Below are 22,580 nucleotides of genomic sequence, written 5' to 3'. Positions count from 1 at the left end.
TTGGACTGAGACCCAGAAAGCCTGGTTTCTGGGCCCTGCGCTCGACCATGATCCCATCACCTTTTCCGGGAGGAGCAAATCCTTTCTGGGAGGAACAAATCCGAGCATTTGCCCAACAGCTCGGTTGTGAATCTTGGGAACTCCGCTTCCTAAGAAACCCAAGAGGTGTTATTTTCTTGGGTAAAGGCTGGCGAGCTGCTGAAGATCCTTTCAGCCTTACCTAAATGTGACCATAGACATTATATACGACAATGTCTCCTCTTAGTCAAATGTTAAACTAAAAGGGATTTGGGAGGACATCTGGAATTTATTTATACCATTTGGGTTTTGAAATTCAATATTAAATTCCTATATAAAAGAGGCAAAGAAATCAGAGTAGACCACATTCACAAAAATCTGAGTACACAGGAATATGTTTGCAAACCGGGCTTTAATGTCTGGTCAAAATATTGCTCTGAGTAGTCTGGGTCTCTCTTCTCCAAGGGGAAAAACACATACTTGACATCATTTTGACCCTTAGTATACATGGCAATGGAAGGGAACTCATTTCAGGTTGTCTTATAAAGGGCATATGCAATTAATGTGCCTAACTGAGATTATGGCACAAAGATATTTAAAAAAGTATCATCTTGACATTCCTAGCATTTCATTCTGATCCTGGGGAGGTGGCAAGGACTTCAGAGACAGACAGCCTCAGCCTGGTTTTGCCGTTTTACTAGTCATGTAACTTTGGGCAATCTCCATCAGCCAGGGTCTTAACCTAGAGAAAGCAGATGGTGTCAAGTGGAAAACAATAGCACAAATTTGGGGAATTTAGGGGTTCCTTGTGACTGACATAAACATGTGCTTGTGAAAATCAAGGAAAAGAAATCCAAGAAGTATGATCAAGAAAAGTCTTATGTCCTAAGCCAGGGTATTCAGCTTCTATTCTTGAAAACAACAGGGAACTAACAAAAAGTTGTTTCAATTTCAGTCTGTTATAAGGCTAAACAGAATTGCATTTCCTTACTATAAATGGAGTAGCCTATTGTAGAAAACAAGAGATAAAGAGGAGAAATACTTTAAATGGAATCAACTGTTAGATAGCTACTGTTAGCATCTGGGAAATGATTTTCTCTATATGTCATAGATGAATATTTTAATAAAAATATAATCAAGTGGTACTAATCTCTTATACTCCTGTCTACTATCACTAAAAGATTACCTATGTAAGTCAGTCTTGATTTCCTTACATTGCCATTTTTAATGGCTACACAGTATTTAGTGACTGTATGAATGTGACTGTATGAATAGTTTCTTTAGTGGTATTCTACTTTTTTTGTGTTTAAATTGTTTCCACATTTTAGCATACAATATCCCTGTCATGAATATCATTATAACTGTGTTTTAGCACATATCCACGATTTTTTCCCTTGGGATAAATTTTAAGACATGGAAAGAGATGATTATTGTAAACAGTTTTATATTGATTGCCAAATTATTTCCCAGAAAAATTATGTATATATATCAGCTGTCTGACCAGCAGTGTGTGGGGCTAGTTATTTTATTCTAGATCCTAAGCAAAAGGTGGCAGTTAATTTCTCGCAGATTAGATCATTTCCTAAGAAAGTGATTAAAATTAGGGACATTATGAGAAACAGTTAATGGGTGAGATGTCAAAAGTGAGAACTTGGTATCTTGGAAGAGGAAACTGGCAGTGTCTTCAAATACTTGAAAGACTGTTCTGTTGACAGGGGTGACCATGTTCTGTGTAGTTCCCAAGGACAGAACTCAAATCAATTTGTAGAAGTTCCAGAAAGTCAGAGTTCCATGGGTCAGTCTGGAGGAAATTAATGAAATAAGCCAGAAATGGAAAGACAAACACTGGATGTTCTCACTCATGTGTAGAGATTTACAAATACTGATCTCATAGAAGTATAGAATAGTAGTAGTTACCAGAGGCTCAGAAGGGAAGGGGGGAGAAGGGGATAGAAAAATGTTGGGGTACTGTATCTGGTCCCTTGGCCCCTCCACCCTGGAACTGTTCCCCGCCTCTGCTTACTGGTCACAATGAAATAAACAGCTTTGCTTGGTCATGCTCTTCCACCATGGTGTTCTTGCCTTGGAGCCAACCATGAACTGAATCCTCTTAAACCATAATCCAGTTAAACCTTCACTCTTAGGTTTTGGATCTTGGGTATTGTTTCTCAGCAATGGGAAAGCTGAATAGCGCACTAACATTTCCTTAGACCACGTTGGTGTTTTCCCCCTCAGTAGGTTTAGTGCAAGTTTGCAGATGTGGTATCACATCCTCTTGGAGGTATTTGGGATTGGCAACTTTAGTTGGGAAGGAGAGGCCTGGGATGCCAAGTGTTCTACAATACCTTACAGTTCTGCATATGGTAGAATTGTGTCACCCCAACTGTTGGTAGTTGTATCAACTTTCATCCGTCTCTACCTTTCAGTTTCTCAGAGATGCTTCCCACCTCCAGTCTTTTTTTAGGGCCACCATTACATTGTATGGAACCAATACAAAATGAAAATTTGGAACCCCTTGTTTGAAAAGCTGGAGAAAACCCTTTTCTTCTCTGGTCTGACTCTCTCAAATTGTCCTAGTGTTTTCTAATTGCTCTTTCACACATCTTCCTCTGGTCTGGGGATTCTGGGTGGGGCTGAGGAGTTGGTGCCATATTTGTTTGGACCACCTGAGCTCTGGTTTCTCAGGTCTTCACCTAACCCACTGGAATCATTTGCATCCATCGCCTGTCTCTGTTGTCATTGATTTATGAGCTTGCTCACCATGGTGTCTACTTCTTGCTTTGAGGAAGATGCTGTCATGTGCACTATTCCATCTGACCATTACGTTTTGGTACCGGGCATTGAACTCGGGTCCTTGCGCTTATGCAGCAGGCGCCAGAACCACTGAGCTACATCCCTGGCTGACCATTACATTTTTATTGCTTTTCTGAAGATGAGTAAACTTGTCTAAGGTCACATGGCTGGGAAGTGAACTAAGGTTCAATTCAATCTCCCCAACACATTCTTATTGAAGTTTTACAACCCGTGAGCCGCACAAACTCATTTCTTCTAACAAGTCCTGGCTAAGATAGTCCCAATGCATTGATCTCTACAGATTGTTTTGATAACAATTAGAATCCGGTGGTGCCTCATGTGCACATTTGAGGAGGGATAGGGTAAGGCAGCATGTCTCCAAAAAATCATTCTTTAATTATTACCAACATTCAAAAACGCACTCCTCATACTGTTCTTTCTGCTTGGGAACTCATAATTTAAATTTATGTCCTACAATGGGAAAAAATATCATCCTTCTCCCTGTTTTTCCTCTCCTCACTGCCTCTTTGCTTCCTCAGGTCAGCATGTATGTAGTGTGAGGAATATTTTATCTCATATTCTTCCCTGGAAGATTTCCTGGAATCCACTCAGTGTCCCGAAGACATTTCTAAATCAAAGACCATGGGGACTCAGACTCTGGAGCATGAATTGCATCGGGCAGAGAGCACAGACAGCCTAAGATGTTGCTTCACCTGCATGGCTTTCCTGCACCTAGGACAGAGCATAGCACAGCTCAGTGACATACAGAGACTCACTCCAGCCTTGGCCTTCAGAGCGCCTTGAAATTCTGAGACGACCCCCCCCCCCGACTTTCCATTTCTGGTCCTTCTTCCCCAACCCTAACAGTTTAATTTTCCTAAATTTTGTTCCCTGCACGTCTCCCCCTCCCTCTGAAGCCTTTGGTGCCTTCCTGTTCCTGCTGATCAGATCAGAATTATCTCTCCTCTATTTGCAACACCTCACAGTTTGTTCCCTTACCTTATTTTTATCTTACTGCTTTCCTTCAAGAACATTCTTCTCTGACCAGACAGGGCTACGAAGAACTCCATGTACAAGTCCTTCCTTCCCTGTCTCTGACTATGTGGGACCACTCATTCCTTCAGGACCCTGTCCACCCTTCTCTCTGGTGCGGTCTGAGATCTCTGAGCCTCACTGGCCTAGTTGGTAAGTGGGTTTTGATGAGGATTAAGTGTACACAACAGCTTTCCACAAAACCTCCTTTCATAATCAGCTGAGGAGGAGAGCATAGTGCCACTTATTGGATCTGTGGGTACTGTGGAGTGCCCTGTCTGCAGCTTTAGATTCACATAAAACATTCACTTAAATTGCCAAGCAATAGGAAGGATCCAGATCTATTGATTCATCATGGTAATTGCCAAGGGTTAGAATGGACCAGGATCTATTGATTCATTGTGCCATATTATTCTTTTTTGTTACTTCCTAAGATTCTTTCATTCACTGACTCAAACAGATTTGGGACAAATAATTTTTCCTCATTCTCCAACTGCAATCCCACCCTGTACACTGGCCAGGGAGTCTAGTTATTTCTTTCGTTTTCCTCAGCTTCTTTTTATTTTTTGGTGTAAAGGGAATATGCCAATGGTTGAAGGGTGCCACATGAGATCATGTTTGCTCAGCACCTAGTTAGGTTTGAGACACACAACAGGCCTTCAGCAAATGCATACTTTTCCTTTCTTCTGTGACTTTTGTAATCACTAAGGATAATATGGATAACAATCTTGGCCAAATCACCACAAACTCCTTTGGCCTATTTAGTTTGAGATACAAACTCTATTTGAGGCTGGAGTATCACATGGTTTTCTCAAATTTTTGTTAGATAACTTTTAAAGAAAATCTGAAAATATGATCTGAAAAAGAAATGTTTAGCCAATTCTCCCTTTTATGGCATTTGGGCAACTTTTCTGTCCAAACTAAACAGTCTTTCTTATGGTGTTACCTAACTTCATTCTCAAAGAATCTAAATTTGTCCTGGAATGAACTTGTAAGCCAATTTCTTTTAAAATAAAATATACTAAATTATTTTTAAAAAATACAACATGAAATGACTCTGGCTCTTCCAAATGGGCAGTACATCAGCAATTTCCAGGATTTGAGGCTTTTTTTTTTTTTTTTTTTTTTTTACTGAAAAGGAAATGATATTTTGCTCATTCCCCCATCTCATTGCAGAGGATAAGTAACCTTAAAATCTACAGTCTGCAGACCAAATGGAAATCATCTCATTGACACAAATTATGAAGCTATGTATGGCTAATATTATTTTAAAAATTAGATTTCATTCTCTTCTAAGTGAATATACCAGAAATCAAAGCAGCCCTCTGGATCATGGACACCTGGATATGTTAGGAGGAAAATATTGCATGCAAATGGACAGTAATCTGTTTTCAGGGTAATCAAGGGATGTGATGATTGAATTTGTGCAAGAGAAGATGGCCAAATGGGCTGGCAATTGTAGGATGATTTGGTAGGCAGAAGTGAGCAAGGACCACATGTCCACAGAAGGAGGAAGGAGTGGGCAGATGGTGGAGCCCAGTGGCACTGAGATTGGCCACGCTGATCCAAACCCCAACTGCCCTTAGCTCAAGATGCTTGCAGCCCCGATTAGAGTCAGTTAAGGGCAATCCCAATCCTGGCTGGTCCCTTGCTACCTTCCTGGGTATCTGTATTAATGAGGGCAAAGATCTGATGCTCACCCACCTCTGTTTGGAATGATTTGTGCCTTGCTAAGCCATCTGCAACCCAAAGCTGTAGCTGCAATCTGGGACACATTTCCACTTTCATTCATTTTTTCATTAATTTGTGCACAGGCCACGGTGTTGGGCATATCTTTCAAGGCATAGATTTTTGTCAGTTTGCAGTTTTTGAAGGGTAAGGAAACTTGCAGCTCTCCAAGGAATGCCTTTGTGCTTTACACCCAGAGTGGCAGAGTAAAAAGACTGTGGATGATGGGGTCGGTTTATATGGGCCCAGCTTTAAGTCCTAGTTATGCCGCTTGTTGACTTTAGGCAAACTACTGACCCTCTCTGAATCTCATTGGCCCTTTGCAAACAAATTTCCTTGTTTGTAAAATAGGAGGCAGCCATTTTGCAGGATTTTTGTATGGATGAGGAGAGGTGATCATGTAACACGTTTGACATAACAGGAGATTTGAAAAATGACAATTAAAATGAAATACACGGTAAGTTGTAAAGCATGGGAGAAATTTGGTCAAGATCCTCTGGTGAATCTACTGGATGGAGGCAAAGACTTTTTTCACCATTTTCCAAAACTTAAATCACAAATATACTAGCATATTGGCTCAAAAATGTTTCAGTCTCCCATATTCTAAAAATAAATTATATTCTAACAGCAAGTTAGGTTGCTTTTGCTAACTCCTCAAGCTGTCTTCCCCTCTCCTTCCTTCTGGAAGCCAGCATGTTTGTTGAAGGATTAAGCCACTTGCTGTCTATCTTCCTAGCTACTCTGTCCTTTCTTTCATGGTCTGACTTCTATTTCTTCAAATCTGCAAAGCCTCTGTAGATTCTAGAAAGCTATCAGTGTCTTCACACCATGTGTGCAGCCTTGGAAACTCTGCAGAGTTCACATCATTTTCCATCACTTCCACTGAAACAATGGTTCTCAGCTTTGCCTGCACATTAGAATCACCCAGAGAGCTTTGAAAAATTACAGATGCCTGAGTCCCACCCTGGAGAGTCTGATGTAATGATTTTGGGTGCAACCTGGGCTTTGGGACTTTTCCAAACTTCCTTGTTCTTTATTAGAATGTACCAAGGTTTAGAATTAGAGCTGCAACTGCTGCCTTCCTTTATTTATTTGTTGTCATGCTCTGTCTCTCTCACTTGCTCAGCACTTCTGAATCTCTCCCAGGATCTCACTCAATTCCTGTTTGCATTGTTGTTTTGTGCAGTAAAGGATGAAAATTTTACAATTGAGGCAATTCATTGCCAGAGTTGTTACTATGGTGTGGTTAAAATAAATCCGCAATTTTTGTTAAGTTAGGTAATGTATTGAATACATTCTCACATTGGATGGCTTATGTGGGAGGGAAAAGAGGAAGGAAAGAGGGGAAGAAGAAGGGATGACAAAAAAGGAAAGGAGGAAAGAAGGGAGGAAGAGAGAAAAGAAAACCCATATCATGTATTACTGATTTAATACTCTGCATATCTAATGGCTTTTCTCCTACTCCATTCCCATAGAAGAAACAGGAGTTTTAATATTAGCTGTGATGTGTTAAATAGCATATTATTTCATTTAATCTTCACCATAACTCTAATGAAATGAATACTATCATCCTCATTTTTCACAAGGAGATAGAGGCAAAGAGTTAATTGACTAGGAAATGACAGAGCTGGGGCTTCCCCCTAGGTCTAGTCTAGCTTTATAACTAGCCTATACTTTGCTGCTGTTAGCGATTAAAATACTAAGTACTGAACACTAAATCTTCAAAAATCACTTCCCAAGTCCTACTGGAGGGAAATATTCAAAGCCTGAAATCAGTTTTAGAGGGAAAGCCATGGAAGAAAATGAGAATCTTTAGGGGGGAATGGAAAGGAATTCAGAATAACTTTTAATCCCTTCCTTTATCTGTTAACTTGCTTCCATAAACCACCCAGCTGCGGTTCAAACCTATATTCAGAAAGATTTCTGATTAACCAAGAATTATAGATTTTCTTTAGCAATATCATAGCAACAGCTTCAACTATAAATTGCTTTTATTATATGACTTGTGTTCTTTGCTACACAAAACAATGTTCTAAATAGGATTTGAGTGAGGTTTTAAAACAGTACAGCACTGGATGTTCAGCACTGAATATTGATGGATTGCTGATAATAAAGCTGAGATGTGGGGGAAAACACCTGTTCCTAGGCAGAACCTAGGTCAGGGAAAAATAAAAGGAACCCATTTCCCCTTCCTTGGCCTCCACCTGGAGCACACCAGAGGACACATGGGTCACTGCACTCCTGAGAGGGCTTGGGTTTGGCTGCCAGGAAGTGAAATTTCACGCTCAATCACAGTAACCAGATTGGTCCTTGTGGTTCACATATTTTCTTCTTTCTCCTCTTCATGGCTTGGAATTTTTGTTTCCAGTCAAACTGCTTTACTTTGCAATTTTCATTCCATTCCCCTCAAATCAAGTGTAGACAGGACCACCTGATATTTATGGATTTTCTACTACTCACTAGACACTTGTGTTTCCTAAGGGCTATAAGCTGCAGGAAATGAAGCAGAAATACCAACCAAGGAAAAGAATTTAGACTTGAGAGGGAGGTGTGGAGAAGAGAGTATGAAAAACATGAAGAGAGAGGAAAGGATTTTTGAAGAAAATGAAAATTGGAAGGAGAGAGAAGAGTAGAAAAAATAGGAGGAGAGAATTCAGAGAAGGACATGTGAAGAGGAAATGAGAATGGAGGTGATGGAGAATGACACTGAGGGCAAAAGAGACAGATGGAAAGAGAGTGTTGGCTGTTTGAAGTGGGCTGGGTGAGAAGAAGACCCAGTTAAGGTAGGAAAAGAGGAAATTGCAGGGCAGGCCAGTGCTCTATAGGAGGAGGAGAAGCCTATGGAGATTAATGTTGTCAGCTCTGTTGGCTGGCAGCTTACATATTCATTCATGCATGCGTTCCTTCCAATAGATGGTGAGGCTGTAAAACAGGGATGGACAGAGCATCACCTGTAAAAGCGTGCTGGGAGGACCAGAGGAGGCCTGATCTACAGCTGCAGCTCCTGCAGAGTGAGCTCTTTGGCGCCTGGTAAGGTAATTTGCATGCCTGTGTGTGGCTGGTCAGGTCATGTTTACGAGCAGAGTTTCTTGAAATTTCTTCAAAAGTAAGAAGACAGGAACTCTATATACCTAGATTATAGTCAAAATTTATGAGAGTGCCATTTTTGTAGCAAGTGTTTTGAAAACAGCAAGTGTTTTGAAATGGGTGGATTTCACATGAAAACATCCATATATACAGGTTTTGTTGAAAAATCTGGAGATCTGACACTGTCTGGCTACCTTTTCTGTGGATACCCTCCACTAGGGCAGTCACTAGCACACTTCAACCCTAACCCTCTGGGATCTCCTTGTTAATTCAGTCCCTTCCGTTTTCTTCTTGGTCCTACAGATTTAGAATTGTGGCCCTTAGTGTGTTGCCCAGAGTCTTGCTAATATCTTACTAATAATGCATCCTGAAAAACGGGTGTATTTTGGTTTATGGACAAAAGCATTAGGGCAGCAATGCTAAGTTATGTGAGCCAACAGCAGGCGTGAACCACCCCAAACATGGAGAGCCTTAGATACAGAAATCCCCCTTATTTATGGGGGATACAGTCCAAGATCTCCTGTGGATGCTTGAAACCTCAGCAGTTTTGACCTTCACACACACACATACACACACACAGGCACACGCGCATATATAATGCTTTGCCTATACATACACACCTATGATAAAGTTTAATTTTCAAATTAAATACAGTAAGAGATTAAAAACACTAAAGAAAAGGTCTAAATGGGTAGAGGAATTGGGAGGGGTAGGGGAAAGGAAAGAAGGGAAAGGAAAAAATATGAGAAAAAGAAAGAATGGAAACAAAGTCTTTGTAAATAGGGAAGGGTGGAGGGGGTGAAGGGAGGGCAGGGGAATGGGGGAAAAATAAGAACCAAGATGCATTATGTAAAGGTACAAGATCCCAATGATGAATGTCAACATCTTGTATACCTAAAATGGGCCAATGAACTTAATGGACGGAAAAACAGAAATTCAAATTATCAAATAAAAAAAGTCATAAAAAACAAAACAAAACAGTAATAATTAAATGGGACAATTGTAACAGTATATTGTATAAAAGTTTGCACTTTGGGGTCACTGCTAAGTAAACTCAAAGTTATTCCAACACATGTACTGAGACTGCATTGGTCTGATAACTAAAAGGACCATAGAGAGACTAACAGGCAGGCAGCACATACGGAAGAGGGCAGGGGTTGTCAAAGGAAGGATTCACAGCCCAGGTCAGAGCAGGGCAGTGTAGGATTTCATCATGCTACTCAGGATGGTGCACAATTCAAACCTGATGAATTTCTTATTTCTAGAATTTCCTACTTAATATTTTTGGAACACAGTGGACCAATGAATGTGGTCACTGCAGTGAAATGTGGAAAGCAGAACTATGCACAAGGGGGACACCACCAGAATCAACGCAAGCCAGAGAGAGCCAGTCTGGATCTTGCTGGTTACTGCTTCTACTGCATCATGGGAATACTTCGATCTTGGCTGAAGCTCTATTTCTTGCCAGTCCATTCACGGAGTCCCTAATGTGTTTGCACTCCCTTTGCTTGTGCTTTTGCTTTTTTGTTTTTGGTACCGGGGCTCAAACTCAGGACCTTGAGCTTGCAAGGCAGGCGCTGGAACCACTGAGCTAAATCCCTGGCCCATTGCGCTTCTGTTTTTGGTCCCCAACTAGGTGTCAGTTTATCCAAGGAGAAATCTTCCATAACAAAGAGATCACAGGAAGCCAGCCAAAAGGATTAGGCTCCCAACAGTAACCAGCATTTGCATTTCATCTTCTGACCTTCAAATTTTTCTCACATAGCATCTCACTTAATGCTTCCAGTGAGTCTCATTTGAGTGATGAACAGAGGCCCAGTGAATTTAAATGATTTACCATCATCACATAGCCAGGAAGGGTTAGGGCTGAAATCAGTAATCAAATAATAATTACAGATGCTTTATTTTTTCAGTTAACAGAGATGAATACTAGCACCATAGCACCAGTGCAGAAAGCTTTGCTGTAACTAAATTCGTGAAATAATCTGGATGGTTTAGTCAATGTTTTTATAAGATGGCCTAACTGGCAAAACTCATGCAAATTCAGCATTAAGAACTAGGATATTTAAGTCAGAAGGAATAATATTTCTCCTGCACTCTGGGCTGTCAGACAATATCGAGCTGTAGCTAGGACAGCCTTGGGAAACACCTGATTTTCCATTCGATGTGATGGAGTGATCTCTGTGCTTCCTCCTCGCTGACTCGGGATGGGGCTCAGATCCTTTCTCCATAGTGTTTAGGTTGCCTCTCTCCATGTCCATCTCCATTCAGGAACCGCAATGGAGCTGGCATGGAGGTGAAAGGCATCTGGAATTTGGTGAACAGCTTTACATGTCTGTTTCAAGATAGGCCCACACCTCCTGGATGAGACACAGCATGTCTGGGAAAGTCCTCCCTAAGGAGGGTGGTGAAGGCAGGTGAGGACAGTCTGTGTGTATTTAAAATGCCAGGGGACTTTCCCTTCTACATCAGAACAAATACCAACTGTAAGATATTAAAAAGGACCAGATTCTGGCACAATAAAGACCTTCCTGGAACCAGCGGTATTTTCATGGAAGGAATAGCCTTATTAAGTGTGTTTTGCTCCTGCTGGCATTGGAGCTGAAGGTGCAGTCTATAACTTGAATAAATTCTAATGCCTAACTGGGGTAATAGATAAAAAGAGTAAAAGTTTAAATTAAATGTGTAGTTAAGATAAACTCTAATGGGTGCACAGTCTGATTGAAAAGTATGTTTAAATTTGGTGAGTGTTTAAAATTTTTTAAAACTTTACTTGCAGTAAAAGACACATTGCCATTAGTCCCCCCAAAATGTTCCCCCTCACTTCGAACACACTTATCCCATCATCCTTCCACTTTCTGCAGCAGCTCTGGCGTCCTCTTTTGTGAGTGTCTTCAGTTGCACTGTCATGGCTGCCTGGGTGTCCTGAATTGATATAGAACATTTCACTTTCATAGTTATTCTGACTTTGGGGAAGAGCCAGAAATCACATGGTGCCAGGTCTGGTAAGTGGATGAAGACACAATGCCATCTTTTACGGGCCTGCCTTTCTGCTGGATAGCACTCACTCCATAGCAGCTTTCACTGTAATTTTGGTCACATTTTGTAAAGACACTCATGAAATAAGACTTCCAGAAGTGCTTCAAACAGTAGCAAGAAATGAAGGGATATGTGAGTTTAAAGTGAGGAGGAATATTCTGAGGGGAGTTAATGACAATGTGTCTTTTACTGCAATAAATAGTTTTTAGTAATCTAAACATTCAGTGCATATTTTGATCAGACCCCATATTTGGATACCACTGCATTTCAGACACAGGGGTGAGCTCTGGGCAAGCAGCACATTTTTGTTACATGTAAAAGGCTGCCATATAAACTGTCTTCAAGAAGTGAGTTTTTCTTTACATCTTTAGATTATATTAGAATTATATAAAGTTGCTTTTTTTTTTTTTTGGTACTGGGGATTGAACTCAGGACCTTGCACTTGGAAGGCAGGTGGCAGAACCACTGAGCTAAATCCCTGGCCCACAGTTGCATTTTCCATAGGAAATGAAATGGTTTAGGGCCACCAATTTTATAGGGTTTAACATAATCTCTAGAAGGCAAAGGAAAGAACTCAGATTCTTTAGACCTACCTTAGATAGTGGTGAGGAGCTCATTGTGCATAGGGATGGGCAGAGGCAGAGGTGGGGTGAGAGTGCCAGAGAAGGGTCAGGAGATAGACTTTCAAAGCCCCCGTCTCGTCTGCTTTGTGTTGCTGTCATAGAAGGCTTGAGGCTGGGTAACTAATAAAGGACAGAGGCTTCTTTCTTCCAGTTCGGGAGGCTGGAAGTCTCAGGTTAAAGGCCTGCTTCTTGCAGGGCTCTTTGTGCTCTGCATCTCTTTTTCAGAAGGCAAAAAGGCGAGACAGAACTTGTAGCCAGAAGGCCATTGATAACAGGCATTAATCAACTCACGAGGGTTCGCCCTCCCATGGCCATTTCTCAAAAGTGTTGCATTCGGTGTTAAGTGTTCAACATGTGCTTTTTCGGGGCACATTTAAATCATAGCATCCTCTTCCCTAGAGTATACCAAAGAGCACAATCTTTATTGTGAAGGAAAAGAGGAAACGCTAATGAGTCCGGAAGCAGACAGACATGCCTCTGATGAAACAGATCAATGATTCTGATATATTCAAAGAACCTCTTAACTAAGATTCCATTGATGTCAAATTAGATTTTAGAATGAAATGGGTTAAAAATGATGGCATAAATGTCTTTTCTAAAGAAAATGATGTTGCAAAAGAGACAGACAAAAAAATCCCTAAGCAATTTAAGAGAATAAGCTGTTGGGGATGTTAGCCATTATTAGCAAAGCCACCTGTGTTTCAGTGACAGCTCTCGAATACTGCCAGAGTCATCTGTTAAGATGAGTTCTCAGGGAACTACGTTAGCTCTGGCTTTATATTATTGCAGCATGTGAAGGTTCAGAACTGCAAATACTTAATGCTGTTCTATAATAGCCTTTCATTAGTTGGGATGAACTTTCTTTTCTTGACATAGAGGCAGAAGACAAATAGGTACTGGAGTTTGGGATTGGGCAAAGTGCTTTAGTTTGCCGTCCTTTCTCAAACAAGATTGAATCAATCACCCTCCCCCTTGCAGATGTGTTACAAGATAGGCTTCATTATTATTTCAAGTAGGATCACATGATGTTTGTGGTAAAAAAAAACACCTCCATTTAAGAGAAAATTGAATTGGAAATGACTACTGAAGGATTCATCAGGAAGAAGCATTGCTAAACAGAAAATTAAGAATCCTTTCTGGAATTCTGTGTAGCTGTGTCGAAAACATATTAGTTTTGGAGACAGGCACAACGTAACTTTAATACCTGCTCCATCCTTACTATTTTGAAGGCCTTTAGCTTAGCTGCTCATCCTCCTGATATAAAAAATAGAAGTATGAGCCAGGTATGGCAGCACATGTGTGTATTCCCTCCCAGCACTCTGGGAGGCAGAAGCAGGAGGATCACAAGTTTGAACCCAACCTGGGCAACTTAGTGGTTTAGTGAGACTCTGTCTCAAAATGAAAAATAAAAAGGGTCAGGCATGTGGCTCAGTGTGAAGACCCTGGGTTCAATCCCTAATACTGAAAAAAACAGGGACATGGAAATAGCATGTATGTGGCACTACCACATAGTAGGCACTTAATAAATAAAGCATCCTTAATTTATAAATACCACCCAAACTGTGCACTGAATAACATCGAAGAAGTTATTTTATCATTTAGTGGAGGACAAATTTGCTTGATGATGTTTGAATACCTAGTAGGTGTGTGACAGAATCATTTCCTGAAATGTGAATTTGTGCATCATTCTCCATCTCTGACTTAGCATTTTGGGAATCTTTCCTGGCTCTTTGCATGTCCTCATTTCGAGGGGTCTTCAAAACAGGAAGCAGAAATCCAACACTTTTTCCTTTCTTTTTAGAGTCCAAGACCTAAAGTACACACCGGGGAGGGAGGAAACTAGGTGCTTCGGATGGGCAACTTTCGTGGACCTGGGAAAATGCTGCTAGTTAGGGCATCGGTGAGAAGCTGTTTTCCCTGTATGCATGGCCAGCCAGACCTTGGAGGACAGGACTGTGTGGCTCAGCTCATACACTTGGTCCCCACCCTTTCAGTGGTTCCCAGCCCCTGGGCTTTGAAAGCAGAATCCATGGTCATCAAAGGGACAGGCAATTTGTAAGAATGGGTCTGAAGAATGTGAAAGAGGACCTCACAGGAGCTTTGCCTGACCCTGCTGTGGCAGACGGGGGAGGGAGGAGCACTAATAGTTTTTGAAAGTAAAGTTCCTATTGGCATAGATTTCAAGAAGCAAATTTAAATCGATTTAAAGAAAATTAAAAAATGTGACATTTCTCGCAGACTTATGTTTGTAAATTAAGATTCAGACTCACTACAGTTTTAAAGCATTTGGGAATCTATAGATAATCAGTTTTGCTGTCTGAAAGCTTATCACCTGTTTGGGAGCTGCAGGAAGTTATAAATCATTTACGTGAATAACCATCTTTCATAACACTACAAGAGTCAGATGCTACACAGACTGCAGTAAGAGTTTCAGTCACGAGAGATAGACAGTTAAATTTTGTAAAAGGCAGATGGTCAGGAAGATGGACAAACAGTCCCCCTTAGGGATATATTAAAAGGCATCCTCCCCCAATCTTTGCATGCCAACACTATTTATTATGTAATTGTGATAGCTGTAAATTCACAAAACTTTTGTAGACCCTGGAGTTGTTTTGGAAATATGCCTGCTTGATAATGAAGGAGAAGCCTGGAACCTAGCAATCGAATGGGGGACTGTATAGTTAATAATTCCCATAAAAGTACTCTGAATGTTGTCTCCATGGAATGTGGGAGCTCTCAAACGTCAACCAACTCCTCCTGCATTCTCAGTTCTCCACCTTTTGCCATTTGACAGGGCAGAAACTGAGGCCCACATGGAATCTGCATTTAGTAAGGCCTCAGGGTGGTTGTTTCAAAGGACCCTTGGTGAAGGTCAAGTCTTCCTAGGAGGCCCTGCTGCCCCTGAACTGCCGTGTGGCCCCAGCTGCTGCTATCTCTGGCCTGGACAAACCTAGCTTGCTTATGAGAAGTTTTGTCTGTCCATGCTGTGCACAGATTAATTATCTCAAATCATTATTCTCCCCACATTACTTTCTTATGTACCAAGCTTTAATGATTATTCCATGAAAAAAAAAATCCAAACATTGAGGTTTGGCATTCAAGACTTTCTATGATTCCAACCTAGGTCATCTTTCTCTGCTCTCTGTGTGTGCGGTGTTCTGCTTGGGCAGCTTCCCGGCCAGACCCTCTGCTCTGCTTTCTGTGCTTTTGCTCATGTTCCTGTCTTTTCCTGGAAGGCCCCCTGAGAGTCCTTATCCATCTCCAAGGCCTCATCTTAAGCTGTACTCTTGAGGAGTCTGGTGAGGATTACAGGATCAGGTGAACGTAAGTTTCAGACCTTCCTTTACCACTCTGCTTCTGAAAGAGTCCAGGCAGGTCACTGCCATTCTCTGGGGCTCTGTCTTCTCATCTATGAAATGAGGAAATCCGCTCCTACACTGGTGCCTGGTTTAAGGGATAAGTGGGTTAATAACCCACTTGTAAAAGGCTCAGCACAGTTCCTCGTCCCCTGTAGATGTCAAAGAAGGTGACTGATTATTCTGGTTATTAGTTTTCTTTAAATTCTCATTTTCTTTGAACTCTCTTCCACTATGTCTTACGTAATACCTGGTTTTACGTTTTATGATATTAGACTGCATGTTTTATTTTTCCCATTCAATTGATAACTCCTTGCAAGTAGGTTCATGTTTTCTTCTGGAGTCTCTCTTTTGCATTTTCATCTAAACAGTAGGTCCTAAACTGTAGGCAAAGGCTGATTTTTCAAGTGTAAAATTACTGCCAAAAACTTACTTTGCTGTCAACTTTCTCTTTTTTCTAAAAGTTGAAAGTAGTTTTAAAAAAGTTTATTTTTTTTTAGATGTGAGAATTCCAATTGTTGGGCTTCTGGTGCTTAGAAATATGGAAAATAATTTGTGAGGCGCTTGATAAAAATTGGTACATTTCAGTTAAATCTTGGAAAACTTTGAACGTTTTAAGGACATAAGGTCTTCCATCTTCAACTCAACAGACCAACTAAGTCTCACTTCTCCAGGAGGCACCCACGATCTGGGTGCTACTCTTTGGGAGGAAAACTGATTTCCTGGTCAGATTCTAATCATTCCTCATGGAGAGTCAGAGGCTGTGCTGATGAGCTAAATATGTACGAGGTTCTGCTGCAAAGGAATGGCTAATGTTTGCTGCCATTCACTAAGCTCACACCAGGTGCCAGGCACTTTGATAGTAGACCTTCTATGGATTCTAATTTAGTTCTCAGGGTGCCCCTGGGCGATGGACACCTTTGCTACCCTCACCCGACAGATGGAGCAATGAACGCTTGACTGGGTCCATGCTTACGAGGCAGTTAAGGGTGGAGCTGGCCCTTGAAGTCACCTTTGTGAACTTAGAGATGGGACTCGGGTCCACTGTAGTGCCCAGCTTCCCACATTCCCCAAATTGCTTGACCAAGAAGTATGTAGGGTTACTCTCTTATTAACAACTCACCAAAACTCAGGTGCCTGGGAACTCACTTTGGCAAACAGAGCCTTGCCACCCTAATGCCACTTGTTTATGAGAGGAGCCATGACCCTGCACCTCTGCCTTCCAGTGCCAGCCTCTGCCTCGATCCCCCTGTCCTTTATTGGCTCTCCGTACTAAGTGGCTCATCATCCAAGGTCTCATTCAAATGCAACTCAGTGGGAAGTGTCCTTTGATTCCAGCAGGCTGATAGGCAAAGCATTTCTTGGTGGTGGTTTCTGCACCTCTGTTAATGTCTGGCTTTTCTTTGTCAAGGCGGCTTTCAAAGAGCCTTGTTAGAGTGTCTGGCACCAAAGGACCCTTGGCTAAGGCTGACTGAATTAAGATCTTGTCCCTTTCCTAGTTCCTCAGGCATGGATCTCTGAGCCTGGCTTGTCAGGGACCGTCCACAGACTTGGGGGCCCAACCGCAGCTCAGCCTGGTGCGCACCCAAAGCCAGCCTGCCAGAAGCCACCACTCCCCGGGAGCTCAGCAGTTAACACTCTCCTCTTGGTCTCTCCGAGGCCAGGATGCACGCTCAGGTCCCTGTGGGCCTCTCTCATCAGCACCCTTTGAGATAGCCCTGACCTGTCCTTTCCAGGAGGCTGTCCTGGTTTCATTCCAAAGCCCCCAGTGACTGGTGAGTCAGCTGGCTTGGGGTTTTGTTAGCAACCCAAACCGCCTTTTTGTTTTGGTCTTTCTCCGGGGGGGCCTTCTGGGGCTCTAGGGTGGGGCCTGGCGGGTGAGTTTGGCTTTCAGAGATGCTGCCAGCCTCCGTGGGAGCTCAAGATGGGAAGCCACGTCATGTCGTCATGTCGCACTGTGCATTCCTAGGCCGCACCCGTCCCCAGGGTATCCTCAGGCGCCACACAACTGCTGGCCATCCCAGTTCTCCCGCTGCCTGCGATGAAGTCATGGGTGGGGCCCCCGGACCCCACTCCGGATAGGGTGGGAGCTTCCTCTACTGGCCGAAAAAATGGCCTGTCCACCCCTCTGCTCCCCTCAGAACGTTCTGTGGGCTGGCGCGGCTAGAAGTGGAGGGGAAAAGAGGGACAGAGGAGACCCGGCAGGGAGAAGGACGATAGATTAGCACTGTCACTTACCCCACCAACAGTCACATGGAGAGAGACAGCTGAGGAGGGCCGTGCCTCAGTTGTCTTGCAATGAGCTGACAGAGCTGCTGTCTCATTTTCTTTACAAGAATGTCCATCTGTGGACCTCAGACATTGAGACCGAAAGACAGGGGAAGCCACGTCAAGCCACCTTACGTAACTAGAATTGGACAGGAGGAAATATTCCAGAAACAGAGCAACAGCTGGTACAGTGCAAAGGTAGAGGGCTTCTTAGGCTGAGAGCAGCATGCGTGGGCAGCGCCTCGCATTCCTCCCAGGCCTAACGGCTCCGTTGCAAAAAGTTTCCCTACCAGTAGGTTTTGCAGACTGAGGTCACCTCCATGTCCCAAACCACTCAAGCTCAATCAAACCCACAGCGATATTTAACCTCTGCCCGAGAGTAGACATGTGTGCGTGTGGGAATGAATGTGGGCTCTGTTAAAACTCTTAGCCTGCAGGAAGAATTTGCGGATCTCAATGGATCTCTGGTTTTTTGCACCTGGAATTTTGCCTTGGGAAGATGGGAACATTGATAGCAGAGAGCTTCTCAGGGAAAGAGAAATGTCGCACTACACACTTACACTCTCCACCACAAACCGTAAGATGCTTCTCATATGACTAATGCCTAGGAAAACAAGGAAATATCTTAGAGTTTCTGCTCCCTACCTGTGCAAGAGGCTCAGCTGAGAAGACAAAGTCACTCTCCCGAGATAACAATCTGCTGATTGTTTCTTGAATTAGGGAATATTGAGTTTAATCGTTTTTTTCCTCTAAGGATGTATAACATTTCCTGTGTGTAGTCTCGGCATTATTACAAGGAAAAGTCAAATGATTTATTTAACTTGAAAAAACATATTCTACAAATAAGCGTATAGTAAACCATAGTGACCATGATTAAGAGAAGTTTCAGAATGTTATTAAAATCTATGGGAAAGCTTTTTAAGTTAGAAGAATCATAGCTCCGGAAGTTGAGTTGCATATAAGGAAATAAGAAAACATAGTTACTCTGACCTTAGCAATAAATTAGCCCATCAGTGAACTGATGAAAGCTAGGTTCATCATATTGGAGATTTTGAAGGCCCCCTGCATTTTCTGAGAAAAATCCCCACATTTTCCAAATAGTCAAAGATGTTTCAGAGATTCATGCATCAAGCAGAATAGAAAGTAGGAGAAAGCATCGCTGCGGGGGATTTCCAGCCTTTGATTTATCATTTGTCGGCATTCTTTCCACAAGTTTCCCCATTTCTTTACAAGTAACTGTCTTAAGTTCTTTCAGTAAATATTTTGATAAAGTTCAAACAGGAGAGAAAAAGAGAAAACCTACAATGAAAATAGTAGCTTACCTTTTCTGGGCATTGCTGGTATCAAACTTTTCTCCAAAACATGAGACTTTCTTGCTTTGGTTGTCCCATGAATGTAGAAACCATTAAAAAATTTAAAGCAGAAATATGATTGTTGTTCAAAGCTGCTTCAGTACAATGCAAAAACACAATTTGATGAAAAATAAAGTGCTCGCCTGAGCACGAGAATGCATTTGAAGCTTGGAGCTCATGCTGTTGTACGAAGTTTTGAAACTGTCTTTCTCAGTTTAAACAACCTCCCACTCCTTCTTCCAGGCACTTGCCAATTCCTATAATTTAAAGCAACTGTGATCCTTCCCATAATACTCACATTTCAAAGAGCTTAATATATACACTCCTTAGGAATGGGCAATATCCTTCAGCAAACCTCAGACAAAGGCATAAGGAAAGCAAGTGTCTCAGGTATCTAAATAATTCTCTTTCTCTCTTTTGTCCACTCTTGTCGCACCATATTCCTGGGAGTTGCTTTTGCCTTTTAAAGTGATACCTAAGGACTAAACGGCATCATCTTGCTGGAAGCAAAAAGAGCACTTAGGAAAGTTTAGGCCTCAACTTACAGAACAGGGTTATTAGTAAAATTGTGTTTATGAATTGCTTCTGCAAAACAGAATTATTTGCATGGAACTTGTCCCTCATTTATTAGTGCAATAGCTTGAAATAATTGTACATTTTTTTATAAAATGAGGAAATATTTAAAGTGATGTTATTTGCACTGTGGTCTTATTTAAGCTTTATTTCATATGTGAATCATAAATTTTAGCAAGGACACTTATCTTGCAAGTTCTATCTATGTAGTTGAATAAATCCTCTGACATTTTAGTCTGCAATCAGCATAAATCTTCTGACATTTTAGTCTATAAGTCTGTCATAAATTTTACTATTTTCATCCCTTCTCTAATTGTTACTGTTCTCTCTCTGTCACACAGACACACACGAGAATTTGTGAATTCAAGTTATAGCCAACTTAAAGTGTAGTTAGACGAAAACGTTGATTTAAAAAATATTTTATGGCTTCTCTCAAAATAGGACTTGCTCAATGCCTGACAGACAAAAGTACTTAATACATACTGAATGAATGAAGTGTACAGTTTGTTTCAGACAAATCAACAGTTTTTAACAATTTAAATTTGCATGTATACTCCCATTAGGAATGGTTAATATGCCAAAGCTTGTATAAAAGTAAACAGGATAATGTATGACTTTGCCAAGCTATGTAACAAAATCCCCCAAGTAACTAAAAAGCATCAATTAAATAAATGGATCACTCAGTAGGCAATAGAAATATCGACAAGGCTAAAGCCATTAAGTATAGTCACTCTGCAGAGTTTATGCAAACAAGTTTTGGGACAAAAACCTCATTATTTCAAAAGCTATAGATTTTTGAATCACCTAAAGTGACTAGGATGCAATGGCTAGAGGATAATATCTCTGATTGAAATAGTAGAAAGAGCGAAAGGATATAAACTCACAGGGAAGTTGTCAGGCTTTAGGTTTTCTTTGCTGTGAAGGCAGAGCAAAAGATGAAGTCTACTCTTGCTCTGACTTCTACTAAGGGAATTCTGCAGCCATAAGTGCATGTGGCATCATAGAGCTGGGCTGAGATCCTGGATCTGTCTCGTTCCAGTGTGTGACTTTGGACACAGTCCTTCATCTCTTTGAACTTTGATTTCCTTAATGGTGAAAAACTAAGTACAACTATTTCAAAACAACTTATTTGCATCTATCTATCTATCTATCTATCTATCTATCTATCTATCTATCTATCATCTATCTACCTGTATATCAATGCTTATATTTGACAAATATTGTTAGGTACTGCAGAATGTAGTGGGTACTTAGCAAGACCTATTTATGAGTCACTGAGATTGGGGAATGTTTATCACAATAGCTAATATGACTTTTCCTAACTAATAACAAAATTGGTGACCTATATGTGGTGATGCTCCTAAAATGATTCAGTAGCACTGGCCCAATAGCCAGTGAATGAATGCCAAAGGAACTGATAACAGGGGCTGGAAAGGTGAACTTCCATGTTTTGCAGTGGCCAAAGACTGGGTAATTTTGACAGCTATGACAGCTGGGAAGGTAATACGTGCTAAGTAACTTTGTAGCTCTAGGGGAAAGGCTGGGGGAAAACATTCTGTGTGTGTGTATGTTTGCTACCATGGCTGCATTTGTCATGGCATTTCAAGAAAGACATGAGCCCAGGCAAAAAAGGCTAACATTTAAACATGAATAAAATGAAGAAGGAAGAGAGGACATACATTTGATACCTTGTGGTAGCCAATCAATTTCTTGAGGAGCTAAAAATCCTATCTTGATAAAACTATAGAGCTAAGTAATTTCAAGTCTCTACTCCAAATGTCTTTCAAGATTGACAACAGCTTCTTGCACTAGCAGGAGGTGAGCTGTAGGCCTGTGTGGAGGCAGGGTCCCCAGCTCCTCCTTCATGGGGGCCAAGGAGGAGTGGGTATGTGGGGCCTCTCAGATGGAAGAACGGTGGCTGCAGAGAATAAGGGACGAGGAAGTCTCCTAAGCAGACCCAAGACCATAGCAAGAGTGTCCTCCACCCACAAGGGGTGGCCTTTGCTACCTGCTAGGCCAGGCTCCGTATGGTTTCCCCTTCTTCCCTTTTCTGAATGGGAGTTTTTGTAGTGGTTATCTTATTGCTACTACACCATCTGTACAGCGTGAGTGTGTGTGTGTGTGTGTGTGTGTGTGTGTGAGAGAGAGAGAGAGAGAGAGAGAGAGAAAGAGAGAGAAACTTACCTGTTTTATTCATAAACCACTTAACCCCTTCCATTTTAGTTCACAGATCACTGGATTGAGAGCTGGTCGCAGCCACATACACACGGAGGACTTTACAGTCCTAGCCTTTGAGCTAAATGCAGTGATCAGATGGAATTTGAGGCTGATTCCTACGGGGGACAGGTAAGTGTCCTCTGAGTTTGGAAAGAGGGAAGGAAGTAGACACTTGGTAGGCAGAGAGTAAACTATGGTAGATACTTTCATGTTTACTGATAGTTTCCTAGTCTTCCTTGCAGGGAGGTTGATAATGAGGCTGCTTTCTGGCCAGTAGGAAGTGAGCAGAAGTAATGGGGGTACTTCTGGACCAAAGTAGCAAAGAGTTGTGTGCCTGCTCCATGTTCTTTCTCTGTCCTCTACCCATATGGTGAGAAGGCAATGACCCAAAGGGATAGAAGGAAGTTCAAACCTTGAGGCCTCTCTCATCACATTGCTGCCCAGGAGAGCTTCTTCAGCTATACCAGACATTACTGAATAGTAGACAAGCTTGG

The 22,580-nt window shown here is 41.7% G+C and overlaps 1 protein-coding gene across 1 annotated transcript in view; it reads right to left on the bottom strand.

The window, feature by feature from the left end:
* Positions 1-19,634, bottom strand: part of C1qtnf7 (C1q and TNF related 7) — a 98,680-nt gene extending 79,046 nt beyond the window's left edge. Inside the window, exon 1 of the mRNA XM_021260265.2 lies at positions 19,267-19,634. Within this exon, the coding sequence (XP_021115924.1) occupies positions 19,267-19,279 (13 nt within the window). The 5' untranslated portion in view covers positions 19,280-19,634. The remainder of the gene's footprint in view (positions 1-19,266) is intronic.
* Between the last annotated feature and the right edge of the window lie 2,946 nt (positions 19,635-22,580).

Source organism: Heterocephalus glaber, unplaced genomic scaffold (assembly GCF_053883595.1).
Source record: "Heterocephalus glaber isolate CG9 unplaced genomic scaffold, H.glaber_assembly_v1.0 deba00001509, whole genome shotgun sequence".
Lineage (NCBI taxonomy): Eukaryota > Metazoa > Chordata > Mammalia > Rodentia > Bathyergidae > Heterocephalus > Heterocephalus glaber.
The sequence above is the reverse complement of the archived record's forward strand: the minus strand, read 5'-3'. Positions and strand labels throughout refer to the sequence as shown.